Here is a 20,466-nt window from a genome sequence, read left to right as displayed (position 1 = left end):
TTTGTGACTTGCCTCGTTTTCGTGGCAACTGCGAAGGATAGAAGGATGCTCCATGTAGTTTTAGAATGAAAGGTCTTAAAACATTCTACTTTTTCAGGAAGTGACAGAGAAATAATGCCTTTGTTTGACGTTATTGGACTTGGGGGAGAGAAACACGCTGTTGTTATTGATATTGGAGCGGCCTATACAAAGTAAGGTTGCGATCATATCTAATATGTAAGAATGGAGATAGAGATAATGCCTTTTAATACATGGAAACTTATATTACAAGCTTGAGCTTTTTAAAATAGCTTTTTTCATAAGATTAAGGTGTTTTTTAGACTTGAAGCATTTTACATTCCTCAAGAACGTATAGTATAAAGGTATACGTTTGGAATCAAACATGTCTGTTGCCGTCAGAAGGAATCCTTTAAAGAGTGCTTTTGGGCATGGGTAGATAGATCAATAACAGGAGTACGTACTCATGCATACATGTAGATCATATTTCAACTTTTTTGAACTGAAGGTGTACCCAACCTAACTAATCGACCTTACTCTAACCTAATTGAACACAGTCAAATGTTTGATTTCCAGCAATCAAATTCAACCAAACCAAAACAATTTAGTTAGAGTTCAATTGTGTTCAATTACAGAACCTGGTGTAACCAAAGTGTGAACTCTTTTTGGAGTAAATCATTAAAGCATAAACATAATTAATTATCAATAAAGATTTGGTAATGCAGAGACATGCAAAAATTAACAATAAAAACCGACGTTTCGGTGTCTTCATGACGCCATTGTCAAGGAGAAATAAAAAATTACAGAGACCTAAAACCCACTCTGAACGTGTAAAACGACTCTATTCGCGCAAAAGTATTTACTTAATTAGCCTTAAACACTATATGCTAATTTATTGTTACACCTTGCCGCAGACTCTCCTTGACAATGGCGTCATGGGTAGTGGGCTCCTGCGTCATGAAGACACCGAAACGTCGGTTTTTATCATTAATTTTTGCATGTCTCTAAATAATTAATTAAACCCAATAGAACAATCTGGAAACTGGCCAGTTGTTAACAAGGTGATTTTGATAATAATGATGACGATAATATGCATTTCTACATGTAAGTGTGCAAATTAGAATACAATTTACATACAGAGTAATATTGAAACAATTTATAATTGCTTTAATGCTACTCTGTATGTTGTCATACTTAAGTTTGAAAATTGTATTTTTAAAAATAAATTATTTGATTTTATTATTTATTTTTAAAAATGTCCTTCAAGACTTAGTATGTGTCTGCTATTGCCATTTCAGGTGTGGTTTTGCTTCGGAGACAAGTCCTCGTCATATTATTCGCAGTGTACTAACACACACAATCAATGGACAGGTATATCAACTCAGTTTAATGATGAAAACATATTAAACTCTGACAAGTAATTCATGGTAAGATACCATATAGTCACCCACATAACCCTTACCCTAATCCTAAACCTCCATATAGTCACCCTTACCACAGGCATGCATGTACTTGGAAAAAGAAAACCAAATTCTCTCAGCAAGAGTCAAACCTTTGAAGATTGACGGCAGTGAAAAATGGAACAAAAGGTTGTGTCTTGAGCTTCAGAGTTCATATGTTTTACATGAAGTTCAAAAAAAAATTGCCAAGATTGGGCAGGCCAGACAGTGTAATGTAGATGTACATAGGAAAAGGTTCTTGAAACACAGCCACAACAATCTTTAAGAATCTTTAAAATGTTGCCACTCTCAACTCTCTGCCTTGAACATTGGCATTTTTAAATTAATTTGATTGTCACTTTTTTCCTTTACAGACAGAAACAGTCAGTATTATTGCTGATGAACAAGACAGACATCCTGATGAACTGTATGCAATCTTAAGAGACTTTCTTCATCAAATATACTTCCGGTTAGTTGGCATACTACATTAAAAATAGTCTGATGTATCACAATAATATATTGTATAGGTTGCACATTGCAGTAATATAATACATGATTGCACAAGAGTATATACTAATTTTTTCATCATAAGTGAGATAGCTGCAAACTATAAGTTGTTTTTGCACTATTTGCAAGTTTGTTTCAAAGCCTTAATGAACCCTTGAGTTACTGTAATACTTTCTTTTATTGCTTCAGATACCTTCTTGTGAACCCTCGAGACAGACGGGTGGTTATCTGTGAGTCTGTTCTTTGCTCTACTCTCTGGAGGAATGTCATTGCTAAAGTCCTTTTCCGACATTTTGAGGTAATAAAATTCAGATTTGTTTAATATTTGTGGAGAAGAATCTTGATTAATAAAAGTTACCCATTGCAGGCAACAGAGGAGCATGCCTCCTAATGTCTCTTTCTTGTTTTATACGGCCAAGAAAATCAATAGGGTTGTACAGAATACCCTTCTTGTTCTGCACATTTTAGGACAACCTCTGACACTTCATGCTGCCACTTTCATGGCATGTGTGCTCGAGGGAAGTGGTCAAAACCACTATATTCAAACAGGACCCACCAAACCACAAAATAGATGGTGGTCTCTGCCTCCCCCCCTTCCTCGACCTCAAAAGATGGTGTCTTTATTGCAATTAGCCACCCCTTTGTCCAAAAGTAAAAATGAGAATTTGAGATTCAAACCTCACTTTTCTTGTTTATCCACCAATGCTGACTCTTGCTACACTGTAGTTGATTATTTCTCCATCAACTTAAATTTTAAAGCCAATAATTTTGTCGGTAATGTTCATGAGATAGGTGGTGTCTTCAATAACCCCCCTACCCCAGACAATTCAAGGTGGGTCCTCTTCCAACAAACTTGTTACAACCAGTTCCCTTACTAGTAGCATGATAGTAAAAGCTCATAACCAGCATTATTTTATCTCTCAGTTAGTATGCACGGTGTGATTGGTCAATTTTGCTGGCCATATTTCACTACATACTGCCCCACTAAATTTGAAAGTTCCCTTTCCAGCGTACCCGATTAACCTGAGAGATATTAATAATAATTAAAATTAATATCTTACTAACCTTGCTTTCTCAGTCCATACTGTAAGGTACAGATCCTCATTTTTTTTCCGTTGATTTATGGCCTGCGCACTTCGCGCTAGGGCCATAAATTAAGGGGGGAAAACTTGGTCCATATAACAGTCAGACCTCAAACTCAGTCAGTAGGAGGTATTTATCTCCAGAGATCTCCGTAAGCCCCGCCAACCGGCGAAAATCGCCGGCTAGTCGTCCTTGGCGCGCCGGCTACTCAGATCCAATTTAAAAAAATAAATAAATACTTTTTTTTCATCCAAAGGCAACCTTTCCATTTGCGACGCCTACTTTCCCTTGGGTAAAAAAATGTTTTTGACTGAATAAACTTGAGAGTTTCGTCGAGGATTTCGCCACACCATCGCTTGAATCTGCTCGCAGACGTCAATCAAATGTTCAATCTCGTACCCAGAGCCTTCGTTACCCTTGGTGCTGACCAAAAGATAAGCGGGCTCTGGGGACGAGATTGTCAAATGTTCAGCAAACGAAACAGGCTCAGATTGCGAGGCAGCGGTTACCGACGAAAAGCACTCCATATTAGACAACATAACAGGTGCAAAATACGAGCGAGCCAGAGGCGCATGGAAGGCACTTACACGCCTTTATAAATTCCTCTGCTTTCTACTCCAAAATTTCGGGAGAACCCTTTTATCTCCACCTCAATAACAATGTATTTGTTTTTGTCCATCACTAGGTGCCATCAGTCTTATTTGCACCTCATCACCTCTTGGCTTTATTTACCCTTGGAGTTCCTTCAGGCCTCATCATGGACTGTGGCTACACAGAGACTGTAGTGTTACCAATATCCTTTCACTCTTCAAATCAAACTTAAGGCACCTCAACTTCAGTAGCCTTGCATCAGTTGGTAGTTTATAAAAATTATTAACAGTAATACAGCCACTCATAATAATTCCTGTAGATGCCTCGGCATTCTTAAAAGAAGAAGTCTTTTTCGTTTAATTTTTAATTTAAGTGTGATTTTTGCAGCTGAGTTCAATTATTTTTCTTGACTCACTGTTGCTTGTGACGTCACGTCTATGAAGGGACTGCTATTCTGAAAGCTGTTGAAACAATTCCCCTTGGATCAAAAGCTATTCACAAGTAAGATGGAATTTTGTATCACAAAATAGTGTTTCTGTCTACTTGAAAGAACCTACCACTGTTATCGCAAGACCAAGAGCATTTTTTGAGTGATTTCTGCCATATTTTTCCTTGTGATTTTTTCATTTGGTACAAGGAAAAAGGGAAATAATTATGAAACATAAAAAGCTGTACAGTAATAATATTATAGCTTAGAAAACCACACAGAAATGGTGGTTTCCTCTTCAATTTGTGATATAAATTTTAAAAACAACGGCTGGCTGAGAATTTAACAAAGCCTGGTAGCTGCCATACATTTGTTCATGGGTGGGGTGGAAGAGATGAGAACTTCAACACCGGAACGATAACAGCATGTGCATTTATGCTACAGGATAGGCGTTGGAGTAGGTGGATGGCATATTGCCATTGTGTGCCCAGCGTGACAACTGAATATTCAGATTGTAACTTGCCTACCACTCGTAATTTTCATGCTGTAAAAGATCAGAGGACGGCAGTTGAAAAATGCGCATTCACAAGCTGAAGTAATATATCAGAGGAGGAAGTGTTTCATCCAATTTCCAAACACCAAGAAGTGGTTTGAAAAAAACGACGCACAGCCGTGTTTTTTAAACCAACTTTGAGGTATTTGGAGATCAGAGGAACCACTCTTTCAAGTGTTTGATATAGCTTCTCAAACCATTAATAATTCTAATTGGAGAATTTCAAAGCAAAAGTGCGTCAAGATTTATGACAACCGTCGTTCACGTTCTTCACGGTTACCGTTAGCGGTAGTGATTTCCTTTGTTTTTTCTTCATGGATGATTTGATTTGAGATTTGATATTGATGATTTGAGAAATTTATCTAGTATCTGTTGTCAATGTTTATTTATATTTTTATCAGGCACCTGGAGGAGCAGCTAATGGAAAGAAGCCTTGTTCAAATAGAAACAGGAATAAAACCTCTGTCGTCAGTCATGAGTAAGTAAGCTGCTCCTATCCAGCATGTAAGACTTCACCTAACAGCAGCATCAACAGGGATAATGAGACAAAACATGATACTCTTCATTAGATTGAACACCTCTTTGAGAACCTGTATCAAACAGTAGAAAGAGAGTTTGATTAGATTTCTAACAACTCATGCATGTGCATCTTATGGTGTACGCCAGTGGTTTCATTAATTTAAGAATTAGGATGGTTTGAGATTCTAAGTAGGTGGGTACCCATGAGACTTCTTTGGTTTGTCCTTTTCAATATCTTAACAGCAAAGGTATGCTAAGCTAGATTTGATTATTTTATTGAAGAAGTTTTTCTTAATGTTTCATGGCACTGTCCGGTTTATATTCTTCACAGGCTCCCTTACAAGTGAGACTTTGGAAGACATAAAAGGTGTGTAGAATTGTGTTGAGTTTTGCTATCATAGACTCTTGCTATTAAGGACTCTATCTAACTTGCAGTCATGAGCTCGAGGGTGTCCACAATAAAGGGAGTTGACTGTATAATTATTTTTAGACAGTGTTGGTACCAACTTGAATAAATTTTCTTAGATGTAGTGTCTTTTGTTGTCATCCCTTTGATATCACATTGGGAAGGATTGATATACTGTAGATATCCACTAACCGTAAGGAGATTTTTTTTGACTGTGTATGAATATAAAATAGAGGCAAATATTCACATGAAATTGTCTGTAGTTTTCAGTATTCCAAGTATTTTTGATTGTTTGGGTTTGTTGTTTGTTCCATTTAGTGCGCACTTGTTTTGTGGCACCAAAGTTCAGTTGTCCTGAAGGAGAACAGCGTCCAGCATCACTGGTGCCAAAAGTGGATTATCCTCTTGATGGAGGAAGGATAATCAGAATTGAAGGGCAAATAAGGTAAAAAGGATTAAGAATGAAGAACTTTGAAAAGCAACCTACAATAGCACCACATTGTCACCTCAGTGCACAGAGTGATGTTCTCTGACAAAATTGAAATATAAAGCCACATCCAAAAATTGAGACACTTGAGTAAAGCAAAAAATCAGCGTAAAATTTGACGTGAGATGGTCATGCACGCTGCCCTTCAAATATTTTTAAAAGTCAAATAAAATAATAAGTAAATTAATTGGTGATATTAAATTAAATAGTATACACTCAGATTAAAGAAAAGTTCAGGAAAACCAAAGCAAAGATACTGAAGGTTCGTTATGTCACTTTTACAAGCAATAATTATTTTAAGTAAATGTAATTGATTTTTTGAAGAATTAAGAGGATGGATTTAGATGTTCATCTCTGTCCTTCAAAATCTCTATAAATATTAATAAGCAACTCATGTATAATTTCTTGTCTAAACTTGTCCTTAAGTTGTTTTAGGTGGTTTGGTATAAATGGTATTCCATAATCTTTGGATTGGGCAAAGATATCACAGTGTTAATATTATGGCTGAATTTTACCAAAACCACCTACAGCTGCCTTTGTGTAGCTCGTTGTAGAGTGGCCATGGCTTTCAGCCTAAAGAAAAAATTCCCTGTCATATCCCTGGTGGGTTAAGATAAACCTTCCATCAGGTCCCCAGAGGGGATACAGGCTCTTTACTTTGGTGCTCTTTGTTATGCCCTGGCTACAAGGTGGTTCTTATTCTTAGCATGAATTCCTTACAATAAGTGTGATCATTCCCTTCAGTGTACTTATTCAAGGGCACTTTAACCCCAGTACAGGATGTTCCATAAACAGAATTATTTGGGGCAGTGTGCACATGTCATATTGAGAGAACTAAACATTAAAAAGGAACAACAAAACAGTTGTGTTATTAATTAGACATAAAACAATAGAACTGTCGGTTACTGAGGGTCCAGTGAAAATAGCAAGAGCTTGCATGTAGAACGTGTGCAGACCTACTGGGTCAGGGATATTCTGGGGGCTCCACCCAAAAATAGTGTGTTTTTCACCCTTACAGCGTGCAAAAGGGTGGCGAAATTTAAAAGTTTAGTATTTTACATGTAAAGGCTCACAAAAACAGACTGTTAGCCAAAAGTGTTATTGTAGGAATTATAAGACAATTAGTCCAGTATAAAAAACTTGGCACCGACACTTTGAAATGTTCTCGTTTTTAATTGGTTTACAAACTACCAAAGCCAGACACTCCTTTGTTGTTAACGTAAACTGTGACTGACTGGTCAATGTTGGGTGGCCCCGGTTGAGTTCATTGCACTGTAAAAATCAAACATAACTGTCATTAGTATACATTATTTTGCTTCACAAAAATGAGCTCTTTTATTTACCTGCTGCTTATATTTTGAGGAATAAGAAAGGGTACAGTTTAGTGTTTTCCATACATGAAAGGGCTACCATTTCAGTAAAAGTGAGTAATTGAGTGAAAGGGAAGGAATTTAACCTACGGGTGGGGCCTCCCTGTGTGAAGTCATTAAGAACCGCCACCGCCAGTTCTATCCTTTTTGGCCTCTGGATGAAATCATAAAATGTGATCATATTAATCAGAGCTACTGAATAGTATTTTCCTACAATGAACATTTAATAATTGTACATGTGTATATACAGATACATGTTATCAGTATGTTACTTTTTTGCAGAGAGCAGACATTTGACATTCTGTTTGATGGTGATGATGAAGAAAAATCCATTGCAACCTGTTTGTTGGATTCACTTCTCAAGGTACATGTATAGTTAGAAATTGTGGACCAATGATTATTGAACTTAGCTTTAGATGGTGGGTGATAATAACAAACCAAACTACTGTCCTTACAAGCTATGAACAAGTTTAAAAAATATTAGTAATAAGTATTTTCAACTTCACTTATTCCTCTTCGGTTTAGTTTTTCTTGGGCCATAATTAATGGGGAATGGGAAATGCAACCAGGTGCATTATTGAGAGGTGCAAGTTACAGAATGAACCAGAGTGACAAAGTTGCACACCCTGGTGCAAAAAATATTTTTTTAAGCTTGCATGCATGCATATGACTTGGCATGCACAATTTAGGGTGTCACCCACAAGGAGTGCATAGTTGAATGCACACCCACTCTCACCCCAGGCTGCCTCTTCCTCACAAAGTGAGCTGTTTCCTCCATGAACATTGACTGCTAGGTTTCAGGTAGTCTCACGTGTGACAAGAGAGCTCTGCAGTGCTTACATGTATCTGGATAGGACATTCACCTGACATGAGCATGTTCATGGTGGTAGAGTGAACTTGATCAGATCAGTCCTAGTGCTCAAATTTCAGATTGCAGGTTCATTATTCCCGTGTATTGAAATTTTTTTCTGCTTGCTCTGTAGTGTCCTATTGATACAAGAAAACCATTGGCAGAAAACATAGTTCTTATTGGGGGAACTGTAATGACACCAGGATTCAAGTAAGTTAAATAAAATATTGCAGTTAGTTTTGAGCATTGCATTACTTGGAGTTTGGAAGGGTTTTTGAAGACATGGAAACATGGTTTAGTTGAATAACCAATGAAAGCATTCATCATTTTTGGATTAAGGGCAATAGTGACTAAAAATTGAAGGTTCATGACTGTATAGTTTAAAAATGCAAGCATTATATATCTATCAGATCTATTATTCCACCTACCCTGGTAAGCTTGAATTGTTTGCCATTGATGTCTAACTATTCAGTTGGAAATGATAATGATGACTCTCTTGACATGCAGGAGATAGAAAAGACACCACCATAATTTCAGCTCATTCACAATCATGCTGGCTCTTAAATGAATGTTAGCAGATCAATCGCAGCGATACCCCTAAGCCCTAAAAAAATTTAGAGGAGGTAGTGTACATGTATGTAACCAAAAAGCAATTGGTGCTGTCCTCAATTTCTGAGCTTGTCCAAACAGATAACTTATAACATTGGAGCAACATTCCATTCCCAACTTAAACTGTATCTTCTGTAATCATGTCAGTTTCTTCCAATTTTTAATTTCCTGCAGGTAATATTTCTGTCTGTTTGATCATGATTGTCATCCATAGATTCCTGCTATCCTTTTACTGCCTGTACTGAACTCTAACTTGTAGCCCTTCCTTGTTTTCTAATTTTCCAGTTGTCTTATTTTGTTTTTAGACATCGTCTTATGCAAGAAATCTACTGTTTGCTCCAGTCACCTCGGTACAAGGAGAACTTGTTCATGAAAACAATTAAAATGCATCAAACGCCTGTTAGTGCCAACTGTACATCATGGCTTGGAGGTGAATGCAAATAAATAAATATTATTTGTAATAATAATTATTATTAATAGAGAAATTAAAGGGTTGAGGTCATTAACTGACACAAAGTAATGACTTTTCAGATCACTTTTAGTTGTTTTGGCTCAGTTTTTGCATGTAGCCTTGAATTCCTTCAGGAAACATTGCTTCTATGTTTTATCCACTGCTTTGTACTTTGTTTAGAGATTATAATGGAAACCTTCCCATAGTCATAATTTTTTATTGCAAACGAAGCGTAAAGCAGCGGATACAACAAAAAGGGATCTGAAGAGTCATATGGGTCGATTATGCTGTCAGCCCTTCAATAATTGAAGTAGTGTAGGGACATCCTGTTTACAAGTTGATTCAACGGTAAATTGTTATTCCCTGCAATGAAACATGAGACTACTGTGAAATGAATCCAAGTGCTCACAGAGAAGAATTTCAACCCAGGACCTTGATTACAATTCTGGCAACCTTGCTGCCTTCTTGAAACTAATTAAAAAAATAAAGTGTATAAATAAAGATAACGGTTAATAATAATAATTATTATTAAAGAAACTGTGGTGCTGTTTCAGTAGGGAACTGGACTAGTGACTAATTGGATCTTCTCTTGTAAAAGGCTAATGCTCAAAAGGTCAGCTCTCGAATCTCTTTACATGCAGTGACCAAATTACTTGCCAAGGATAAGCTTCCTAGTACACAGATGCTCTTTGGGATCATCACAAATTCCTCCCCACATGACAGAGGAATTATTTGTGGCGAGCCCAAAGAGCATCCGCATAGGAGACTACCAAATTACCTTTAGTTAGTTATTGAATCACTGTTTAAATAACGATTCCTTCATTCTTTGATCTACATTGGGATTTTACCCTTGGTCAATAACAAATTACTCTAGAAGTACTTATTATCATATGATAATCATTTGCAGGTGCAATATTTGGTGCTCTCGAAGTCCTTGCAGACCGTTCTGTAACTAAAGAGAGGTATGCACAAGACAAAAAGGTCCCGGACTGGGCATCCTGTGAAATCCAAGCTCTCGACAACATCCCAATTTTAGATGCACCACTCGAAAGACCTGTGCTGTCGCGTCGTCAAACAAGCGGAATCACCAGCACACTGAGCAGCATAAGCAGCTCGTTATCAAGCCGTCTCCTCAGCGGAGGCAGCCGGAGCCCTCTGGCGTCAGGTTTACTACAGAGGACTGGGATATCACCTTCATCAGGAACTTCTTCCAGTATTAAAGAAAATGATAAAAATGGCGAGAAGGACAAGAAGTGATTACAAGTTATTTTAAACTGGAGATGTAGCAATTTTTTGTTGTTGTTTTAGTAACCTTGGGTTAAAATAAGGTAGTAGGCCATGCTAGCTATTGGACAGGTATGAAATATGTATTGTATATTTTTTATTTACTGTGCCTTTTGTGATAACTTATGAACTCCAAAAATTGTTGCAGTTGTTTTTTGTTTTTGTTTTTTTTTTCACTGCATACCCTACTAGCAGAGGTTTCTCTTTGTCCTTAAGTTTTTTCCTATATATTTTTCACATCTTTCAGAAGGAAAGAACCCAGGGGACTGTTGAACAAGCTGAAGAAATAAATATTCTGTAGAGTGAAAAATCTGCAGACATAGGACTGAAAATATATTTATTAACTATTTCAGGGGGCTTTAGCCTCTTCTTGTAGTCCACCATATAACTATGAATGTCCGTTGTGAATAAAATGTTAAATAAAACGTCCATCAACTGTGTCATGAGGGTTTGCAAATCAATTCACCATCACCCTGGAGCCGCTGGGCTATGTGTTGCTACATAGCATTAAGGCCGATTTAGACGGTACAACTTTTGCTTACGACTGTCGCATGCTATTTCTAGAGCATGCCCTGCCCGCATCATGTAAAAAATCGCACAATCCTACGACATTTTTTGTGTCTTACATGACAGTAGTAAATGAGTTGTAGGTTTGATTTACACGGAACAATTCGTGTTGTAGGCCTGTCATACGCTTGTCGCATCTGACTAAGTCGTACCGTGTAAATCGCCCTCTAGGGCCCTTGTTTCCCTCTGGGAAATGAGACATGATAGAGATCACACAACTGTTGCACTGTCTTAACCCTGCTTCATCTTATTTTCTCATCTGTCATTTTCCCTATGAAGGCAGAGGTTGATGTTACCAAGCAACTTAGCCAATGGTGTTGGATTATTGCATTCTATTGCCTCGCATCCATTTTCCCTCATTTTGTATTGACCCTTGTTTTTCTCTAAGAAGGGAAAGCCTGCTCTTAACCAGTCACAAACATTTTCTACACAATGTACACAATGATGGGTAATGCAATCATCAACAAAGTTAAGGATCATAGCACTTTGTCTTGTGTAGTATCTTTGTTCAATTTACTCTCATTTTCTCTTTGCCGTTTTTCTCTGGGAAAGCTTTGTCAGGCTACCCAATCACTGACAAATGATGCACTGGTGGGCAACACAATTATCACATCGACTGTTGCACAGTCTATGCTCTACTTCATTTGTGTGTATTTATGTGTGTTTGTTCTTGTGTCCCTGACCTTAACATTTAAATATCTTTTCTTACAGCTGGCTGTCTGGCATTTTTAACTTCTAGGTTATTTCGGGCAGCCAGCACCCCTATCATCTATTGTATGTATATATTTATGTTTTCTGTTGTAATAATAATGGGGTGAAATAAATTATTGTTGTTGTTGTTGTTCTTTACAATGTGAAAGGATAGGTTGTTCACAGGTTTCCCAAACACTGCAATCTGATTGGTGAGCCAATTTTCAGTTACTATCTAACCTCTAATTTGCGATCTGGCATTTTTCTTGGGGGGGGAGAGCAAAAGTGTGGCAGCGCGAGAGTCGGCCGTCAGGAGAAGGGAATTTTTGTCTTCCTTCGCACTGCCACACTTTCGCTTCGCACTCCCCCAAAAAAAGAACACCTGTCCGCCGGTTATCTAAGCTCTGCTTCTATCAGCATGCTCTCTAACAGAATGTCCTTGTCATCATCCAACAGTGGTTCATGCAGCCAAAGTGACAGATAAACCATAAGATCATCTCTGTTCCTGCAACAATGAAACTCTGGCACTAGCTTCTCCTTTAGTGAAAGTTCTTTCCTAAATGAATCATAAAGCCTCTGTGATGTATCACCTGGAATACATGAAAAGAAAGAATTCTACATTACAATTTTCCAGGTGTAGTTACCACTGAGTCTATCAATATCAATAACATACATGTATTAAATAATTATAAATAAACCCAATAACAATTATAATTATTAATTTTATGTTAAACCTGCTAACATTCTATCACAAATGCTGGCATCTGATTGGTTACTTTACTCACTGTCTATTGATAATGTGATAGCAGCAAATAAGTACTTGGTAATCTTCAAAAATAATAATTAAAAGTAAAAAAGAAAAACTTTCCATCTAAGTGTAACAAAAATCAACATTTATACCTCCATGCCAATTGAAGGGCCATCCACACATATCCATTTTCTTGGCATAACTTTTTCTTTACAAATGCAAATTAAAGTTTTTTCCTGTTTTTGGCTGCCGACCACACATATCCGATGAAAATGGTAACCGAAAATTGAACTTTGCAAAAACAATGGTAATTGAATTCAATGTTATGATGTTGTTGTCTTTGAAACGTTCCATTTTCAGTTGTCCACTGGAGAGCATGAAAATGGCATTGATAATTTTTCAAAAATGTCCACTCTGGACAGCATTTTTGAAAAGTTGCATTTTCAGTGAGTTTTCACCAGATTCCTGCGGACATGCAGTTGCACAAATATACAAAAAGAAGTGAAGAGAATATCCTTGTTAACATTGGGACTTTAAGAGAAATTATTAATGATGACTCACAGAATTGCTCAATAGTCCAGGTACTGAAGACGTGACTGCTGTCAGAGCAAATGTTCCCATCACTTTTCTTCAGCATCTTTAAGGTCTTTATGCCATTAAAGCTCTGTACCAAAGCATCCATTTTTGTGAGTAAGTCAGCCTAACAGAAACAATAATTCTCACTCACTTACTCGATCCTTTTTTATGCCTATGTGGTACAGTACCTCCCCAAAATGGATGGGTGGTTGTGTGTGAGGTGTGCTTCTTAAAACCCTTACCCTATTTCAAACCAGACCATGCAAATCTGTCAAAATAATCATCATGTTAACCTGCTAGAAATAAACAAGAAGCTAAATTGGTCAAGAAAGACCAAGATGAAAGTGGCAAGCATGTGAGTTGAGTTGTGCCGACATTCCAACCCCATTTTACTTGTGAAAACTATACCTGACAAGCCTTACCCAACTTCAGACAAAAAATTTTAATGGTCAAAATCCAGACCACAAAGGCCAAAAAAAACCCATACCCTTTGGTGCCACACAAACCACTATAGCTCATACAGGGTAATGCCCCCCCCCCCCCACCCCACTCAAAGGTGTGGTACATTGATCCAGACAGTGAAACAGTCAGATGGTTAGACCACATCACAGTCACTTCTTTCCTTTTCAAATACACAGAGTAAGAGGCAAATCACTGAAAAGTGTCAAACAATGAGTTGCAAGCACAAAAAATAATTGGTCTCAGCATGCAGCAGAGCTGTGTGGGCCATGGGAAAATGTAGGAGCAGGAAGCGAGGAAGAAGAAAGCCCCTCTTCTTCTCTCTCCAATCACCCTTGTCTACATCATTGATTTGCATAAATTCTACATTCCCTGTGTAGGATATGAACAAAACAGGAGGACTGTCAGTCGCAGTCTATGTGATGGACTAGCCTCTCATACAGGGGGAGTACAGCTGTAGTTATAAATTGTTGCTTCTTCCTTTGTGACCCAGAAACCAGAATAAGCTCAAGCTTTGCAGGTCATAATATGACCTGCTAATTCACCTTTTTTACCACTCAAGTAAATAATGTTTACTTAGTGAAAGAAGCATAGGTCCCTACCAAAGAGCCATAAATTCTTGAAAGTTCTTCAGAAGCCTTTGTAATTTCCTCCTGGAGCCTGAATGTTGTTTCTTGATTATTCACCACAGCAAGGGTATTTTCCTCAGCTACCATATATCTGTTGCCGACAAGAAATAACATGGGGAAATGTCAGGCATTGACATACCAATAAGACAAAATAGGGGGAAAAGTCCCAAAAGCTAGTATATGTACACCTCGTGAAGTCATCTAGCATTTGACAACTCTTACCACTGGTTGTCATTCATGATCAAGATGCGTACATATGAATTTTGAATTTTTTGTTTTTCTCTTCTTCTTTTTTTGTAAATCTCTTGGTTTGGGGAAGTAATCTCCAGGTTGCAATAATATTTATACATAAATTGAAGGTTGGCACGCCTGTGGAAGGTGCAGAAGCAGAGAACATCCTGGATACGCAAATATACCCTAAAAGGTACCACCATATCTTTTAGATGTTAGCACCCTAAGGGCGTACCAAACAATGAATTTTAACCCCTAAAAGGTAAGATGATCACCCCCGTCACTTTTTTTATGGGAACTACCCCGCCCCCCGCCCCGGCGAGGCATAGTCCCATTAGTCATACCAGTATTGGCTATTTTTCTTACAAGTCGAAGGGGAGGGGTGGTCTTTTTCACTGCGTAGCCGCGTAGCTACTATTTTGGGGGAAGAGCTTCTGAGTAGCGGGGTATTCTGAAGTTAAGCCAAAATAAAAAGTACCTCCTTACTCTTTCTGAAGCTGAAAATTCACCAATTTGTTAGCCACCGACGTTCCCAGCTCATTCAATTTCGACCATCTCTGAACGTTCTCGTGCCAATTTGCACAGCATTCTCTCACTCGTTTAGCAACATCCGAAAGATTTCTGCTGGGGGACGATCTCGGTGAATTTGACTGTGATGTAGCTTCTCTTTTAGACGGTGTTTTTAACGTTTTAGGAGAATTCGCCTTTTTCAGTGCGGGAGACGCCATATTGGATGCTGTTTTACGGGAAGACTGGGTTTGAAGAATGTTGCTAGGAAACTCCGAACGAGGTTGTATATTAGCAACGACAACTGTATTTACATAGCAACGCCAATCGGTTGGAAAAAATAGTGCAATAACGATAGGAGGACACTGTACGTGGATCCATACAAATCATTTCAAAAACTCGAACTCGGAAAAAGGGAAGACGCTTTATGCACTGAGGTAAGAGATGTGATAAATACTTTCCTCGTTCAACGGATTTAATGCTCTACGAAGTCGCATTTTTAATTTCGTGCGTTCGTGCACTTCGATCCAGTTAATCAAAGTTGCAATCGACAAAGAGTATTTCCTAACCTGGTTTGGAAGAAGCGAATATTTCAGTCATGCACGTGGACCTTCTTCAAGTCGCTAATTCCTGATAACGTAAATCAGGACAATAGATCTTTCACATTTATACGCGAAAGATTCCTGCACTGTAAGTGTAACTCGATCGTGGAAGGTCTAGGTTTCTGTCTCATTGAAGGAAAGCCGCAATGAATACCGTTTTTCTATTATCTCTTATCTTTAAGCTTATTATTTCATTACTTTTCTACCTTTCCTTTTCTTACTTATTTTTCTCTGAGATTCTAATCCAAGTAAAAAATATGTATCACCAGTAAAATCACGATAAATCTTCAGTTCCTAAATTAACCATTGACCCGAAACAGTGCCCTTTGGAATCAAAAAGCCGAAATGGTAATCAATCACGTAGTAAGAAAATAAATTAGGTTACAATTTATTCTACAGAGGCACCATATCTTGGTTGAACGTTTCAAAATATAAAAAAATCCAAAAGCAAGTTACTCATTGTGATCCATGCCGATGTTGTTGTGTGATTACTTGCGCCTCTTAAAGTAAAGAATATTTATTTATTTTTGACAAACTATCACCAAAGGCACGTGCACACTTCATAATTTTGTCAGTTGGTGATCGTTCTTCTATTCAACTGGTGGGCGTAATTACCTTGTGGTGTTTACTTTATGACAAGAAAATACATCAGGTTATACAGCAAGTAAAAATATTGTTCATCAAATTTGCCACCCAAGGGAGAACTCTTTTTGTTGCTCAAAGCATGGGGGCTAAATATCACAAGGTAACAATGCCTGAGTGATTTTCTTAATTCAGTTTAACCCAGAAGCATTTGGGTTGAAATGTCATATAGTCCTTGATGGTGACTTGACTTGGTAATAAGGTGAAAGTTGTAGTAAACAACCACAACGTTCAGTGTTTTTATAATTTCTATACGCATGTTTCCAGTGGTTCCAAAATACACCTTCATTGTGACTTTCGGTTTACTCACAAATCCAATTTGCCACGTTCTAATGTTTACAAGTTCTTACGGTAAATGCTTGTAGACTGATCCACTCAAACATTACTAACGGTGTATACAAACTAAAATGTTTTAGCCCTTCTTTTAACTAGCTGTTACATGCAGGAACAATCTTCTGAAATGTATGTTTTATATAGATGCCATCAGCTAAGCTGTATGCTTGTTTTTTTAAATTGATTACCCGCACATAGTATCTGCAGGATATTTGTGAAGAAAGTATTCTGTAATTCACAAAACACTTGCTAATTTAACATCACTATGTTTAGCACGGTCAAGGAGTCAGTTTGCACGTTCAAACCAACTTAAAACATGCAAACTCACTCCATCCGCACTAATATAAGTTATCTACACGATTACAAAAGAAACAGAATGTCTATTATAGATATCGTTTTCACTCATTTTTATTCAAACCATGAAGAAACAGCCACTTTACCTTGATAATGATGATAGTGTCATTGAAACGTCTGAGACAGCATTAGTTTTAATATCTTCTACTGAAAGAAGTTTTTCAGTAAACCTCTAATAATACTATGTTTTCTTTACCACAGATTGAAGAGGATCTTCAATGGCCCAGGCCCTTTATGATACGTCACCGTCACGTTCTTTTCAAGGATACAGCAGCAATGCAGAGCTTTCGTCTCGTGTTCCTGATACAATGAATTCTGCCTCAGCCAAACTTTCACAAGTTGATTACAACATGAGTCATGGTAGAAGTCCACCCAAAAAGAGGTTGTCTCGTCTGGAATTGCTCCGAAATGATTACAATAAGAAACTTCAAATGGAGCGAGAAGAGAAGATAAATAAGTTAAGAGTTATTCAACGAGAAAATAGCCTTAAACAAAATTCCAATAATGGAGGAGGAACCGTGCGAGAATTCTTTGCAGAGAGGAGGGCACTTGAGGCCACGCAAAGAGGACAGAAGAATCCAGAGCTGTTGCCTCCTATTGAATCACACTTTAAAAAAGTTAAACAGCAAAAACAGGATATGTCCTTGCAAGGGCAATTAAAAAGTGAACAACCATCAGCTGGCAGGAGAATTTCTTTGAAGCAGGATCCTCAGATGCCACAAAAACCTTTGCCTTCAAAGCACACAATAAGAGCTCAACCAAAGCAAAACGTTGGTGCCACTGTGCGAAAAAGAACCAAGGGTATTGATAAACAAGATCCTCTTCCTCCAGTCAACAGAGATGGCTCTGATGTAACAAGACGAAAGCCACCAACACCGAATAAACGATATGAGACACATTCTGTTTTGATACAAGACGATGTTGAAGATATTGAATCTTCTGCTCCCTTTATGCCTGTTCCCCCAATTAAAAGAAAACCAATTGCGAAACGATCGAAAGTTCCATTGCCGCCTCCAACTGCAGGTGAAGAATCTGCAAGTGATTTCGAAGATGCGCAGAGCACCCTTACAGATCACAGCAGTATACCTCCTAACTTAAAGAGACTTAAGGCAAAGGCTCTTAAGCAAAAACAACTAAGCAAACAGAGGTTAAATGTTGCAAATCAGCAACAGGACAATGAGAAGTTGACAGACTTCCAAAAATGGCAGATGGAGCAGGACAGGGAGAGAGAGCAGAGGCTGGAGAAACACAGACAAAAGTCAGAGATGACAGAAGTGTCGCTTTCTCAGAGAGAAAGAGACATTCTTCAAAAGATCCAGGAAGAGCAGTCTAGGCTTGATAGCCTGCAGAAACAGAGAAAGGAACTAGAAGAACATGAAAAGAGACAAAAAGAAGAGGATGAAAAGTGGTTGGTACAAAAGCGTGATCTAGAGGAGTCTCTTTTGTCACCTCCAGAACCCGCTCAGGGCCCTAAGCAGACAAAGAAAACAGTCCGAAACAAGTTGACAAAAGCTCGCGTTCAACAACCTGTGAGAGAAAAAACTACACCTGTACAACAACAGGAAGATGCCGTTCAGAGTGAAACCATCCATGACAATGCTTACAGTAATTTCTACGCTGAACAGACTGAGGGCGTGAGTGAGGTTGCGGTGGATGTCTCACCATGCTCCATCTGTGGGCGTAAGTTTGCTTCGGACAGACTGGCCAAACATGAGAAAGTATGTGCGAAAGCTGGAAACTCTAAGCGAAAGGTCTTTGATACCAGAAAGCACCGTAGTATGGGCACTGATCATGAGGCATATGTCCAGAGTGGAAAATACATGGAAGAACCTAAGAAAAGGGTGAGTTATGTTTTCTTGTTAGATTCCTAGGCGTGAAGTACAGTCAACTCCCAAGATAATGGAAACCTCCAGGACCACAACACTGTGTCCTCTATCAAGAAAGCCAACACCATAAGGAGTTATATTCAGTCATTCTTATCTGCTGGGACTGAACAACTCCTGTCATTTAAAACAGGATTTTTGGTTTGAACTCTCCCTCCCCACTGGAATTTCCTGTTTAGCTTCATACTTTCCTTTAAAAAGTTTGGCTTCCGAGACCCCCCCCTCCCCCCTCCACTTGGAATTTCCAATGATCTTCCTTGGGGTGGGTATGGAAACTTTCTGGAACCTCACATGGTCATTGTCTTGTACTGTAAATCATGAAGATAGCTCCCTACCCAACCCCTCGTGAGGACCTTGCCAGTGTGTTTCATGTGACCACTCCCTAGACCCATTTTGATGCCAGCTTTGTGAATGCCTCATCTCCAATATCAACGAGATAATTTTCTGCTTGTGTGGTCATTGAACTATTTCTCTTTAATTTCCAGCCTAAGGCAGACTGGAGGGCACAGCACGAGAATTTTATAAAAGCTATCCGTTATGCCAAGGGCGTAAGCAATGAGCCACCACCACCAGCAGAAAACCCTGACTACGTACAGTGTCCGCACTGCGAGAGGAAATTCAACCCTGCCACCGCAGAAAGACATATACCAAAGTGCAAGGACATCAAAGCCAAACCTTCTCGTTTAAAAAAGAAATGATAAAATGATTTAATGTACTGTCACAAAAGGCTTCACATTACCAAGAGCATTGCAAGGATAGTTTACACAAACCTTCTGTTGCAATGTTGCAACAAAGGTGACTATAATCTTAGTAACCTGCACCTTGCATTTTTATGTGGGCAAGGCTTAATAGATGTGTTTCTTCCATAATTTCCCAATTGTGAATTGCAAGAAAAACTGCCTCGTGTTTTAAAGCACGCAGTTATCACAAATTTTAGAATGTTTTAGTAAAGTAAACATCAATGTGTTTTTTGCAAACTAAAGTTTGCCTTAAAATATATTTCTAAAAAAAATATGGAGCCATGTACAGTTGATACTTCAAGTTGTAGATGCTACTGACACCTCTTTCACAAATGTTACAGTGACATTTTCAAACAAGGAAATAGTTTTACTTGTTGAAAATATTGTAAAAAATTAAATGAACGCCTAAGAAATTCTCCACATTCCCATTCAGTTTTCATCTAACAGCAGTGTGTGTAATGCCTTATCTACCAGGGCTCAGTTGTTCAAAGTCCGATTAAGCTAACTCTGGATTAACCTGAAATTTGATGCAAGTTTAATTAAAATCAATAAATATTCTCCCAAAAGATTTTTGTCCCTCAGTTTTGCCTTAGACTTTTCTTTACCTTTAGCTTGAAATTAGCCTTTTAAACCATTTTGAACAAGCAGATGAAAGCCACGATTAAATTTTTAATCGTGTATTAGCGTTTATCAGCTTTCGAACAACTGGGCCCAGGTAGACAATAGCTAACCTAATCACAGGACATCTTCTTGTGGAAGTTCAGCAGGTGGTCAGAAATTTGCTGTGTAAAGAAATCATGAATTTGCACCAAAATGAAGAGAACGGATGTAAAACTGGGTTGCAGCTGAAATGGAGGGCTTCTACTTGTTAGAATATTTGATATCTGATGTATTTAAGAACCACTGAATGAATTAAAACAGTCAAATAATAT

The 20,466-nt window shown here is 38.1% G+C and overlaps 3 protein-coding genes across 6 annotated transcripts; 2 read left to right on the top strand and 1 right to left on the bottom strand.

The window, feature by feature from the left end:
• Positions 1 to 18: 18 nt before the first annotated feature.
• LOC146467193 (actin-related protein 10-like) lies at positions 19 to 11,002 on the top strand. Its single transcript, XM_085126168.1, has 13 exons — positions 19 to 191; positions 1,296 to 1,368; positions 1,811 to 1,905; positions 2,133 to 2,241; positions 3,712 to 3,819; positions 4,051 to 4,118; positions 4,999 to 5,075; positions 5,448 to 5,483; positions 5,841 to 5,967; positions 7,662 to 7,743; positions 8,363 to 8,439; positions 9,144 to 9,268; positions 10,197 to 11,002. The coding sequence occupies exons 1-13, from the start codon at positions 115 to 117 to the stop codon at positions 10,544 to 10,546; spliced, it is 1,404 nt and encodes a 467-aa protein (XP_084982294.1). The 5' UTR covers positions 19 to 114; the 3' UTR covers positions 10,547 to 11,002.
• Positions 10,894 to 15,237, bottom strand: LOC146467192 (cyclin-dependent kinase 2-interacting protein-like). The gene is made up of 4 exons (XM_085126173.1): positions 14,960 to 15,237; positions 14,216 to 14,333; positions 13,140 to 13,278; positions 10,894 to 12,420 (listed from the first exon to the last, which is right to left on the bottom strand). Exons 1-4 carry the CDS (start codon positions 15,199 to 15,201, stop codon positions 12,224 to 12,226), a joined length of 696 nt encoding a protein of 231 aa, XP_084982299.1. The 5' UTR covers positions 15,202 to 15,237; the 3' UTR covers positions 10,894 to 12,223.
• A 69-nt stretch (positions 15,238 to 15,306) lies between these two features.
• LOC146467191 (uncharacterized) lies at positions 15,307 to 20,465 on the top strand. Of its 4 annotated transcripts, XR_014867811.1 has the most exons (4): positions 15,307 to 15,417; positions 17,113 to 18,752; positions 19,280 to 19,757; positions 19,837 to 20,465. XR_014867811.1 is itself a non-coding variant. In XM_085126166.1 (3 exons), exons 2-3 carry the CDS (start codon positions 17,130 to 17,132, stop codon positions 19,490 to 19,492), a joined length of 1,830 nt encoding a protein of 609 aa, XP_084982292.1. In that variant the 5' UTR covers positions 15,307 to 15,417; positions 17,113 to 17,129; the 3' UTR covers positions 19,493 to 20,465. The 4 variants fall into 4 exon arrangements, 3 of the variants coding, with proteins under 3 accessions (XP_084982292.1, XP_084982291.1, XP_084982293.1); XM_085126166.1 differs by having other exon boundaries at positions 19,286 to 20,465; XM_085126165.1 differs by having other exon boundaries at positions 19,280 to 20,465.
• Position 20,466: the final 1 nt, after the last annotated feature.

The sequence above is a fragment of the Pavona decussata genome, unplaced genomic scaffold (genome assembly GCF_977016875.1).
Source record: "Pavona decussata unplaced genomic scaffold, jaPavDecu1.1 SCAFFOLD_137, whole genome shotgun sequence".
NCBI classification, from domain to species: domain Eukaryota; kingdom Metazoa; phylum Cnidaria; class Anthozoa; order Scleractinia; family Agariciidae; genus Pavona; species Pavona decussata.
The sequence above is the reverse complement of the archived record's forward strand: the minus strand, read 5'-3'. Positions and strand labels throughout refer to the sequence as shown.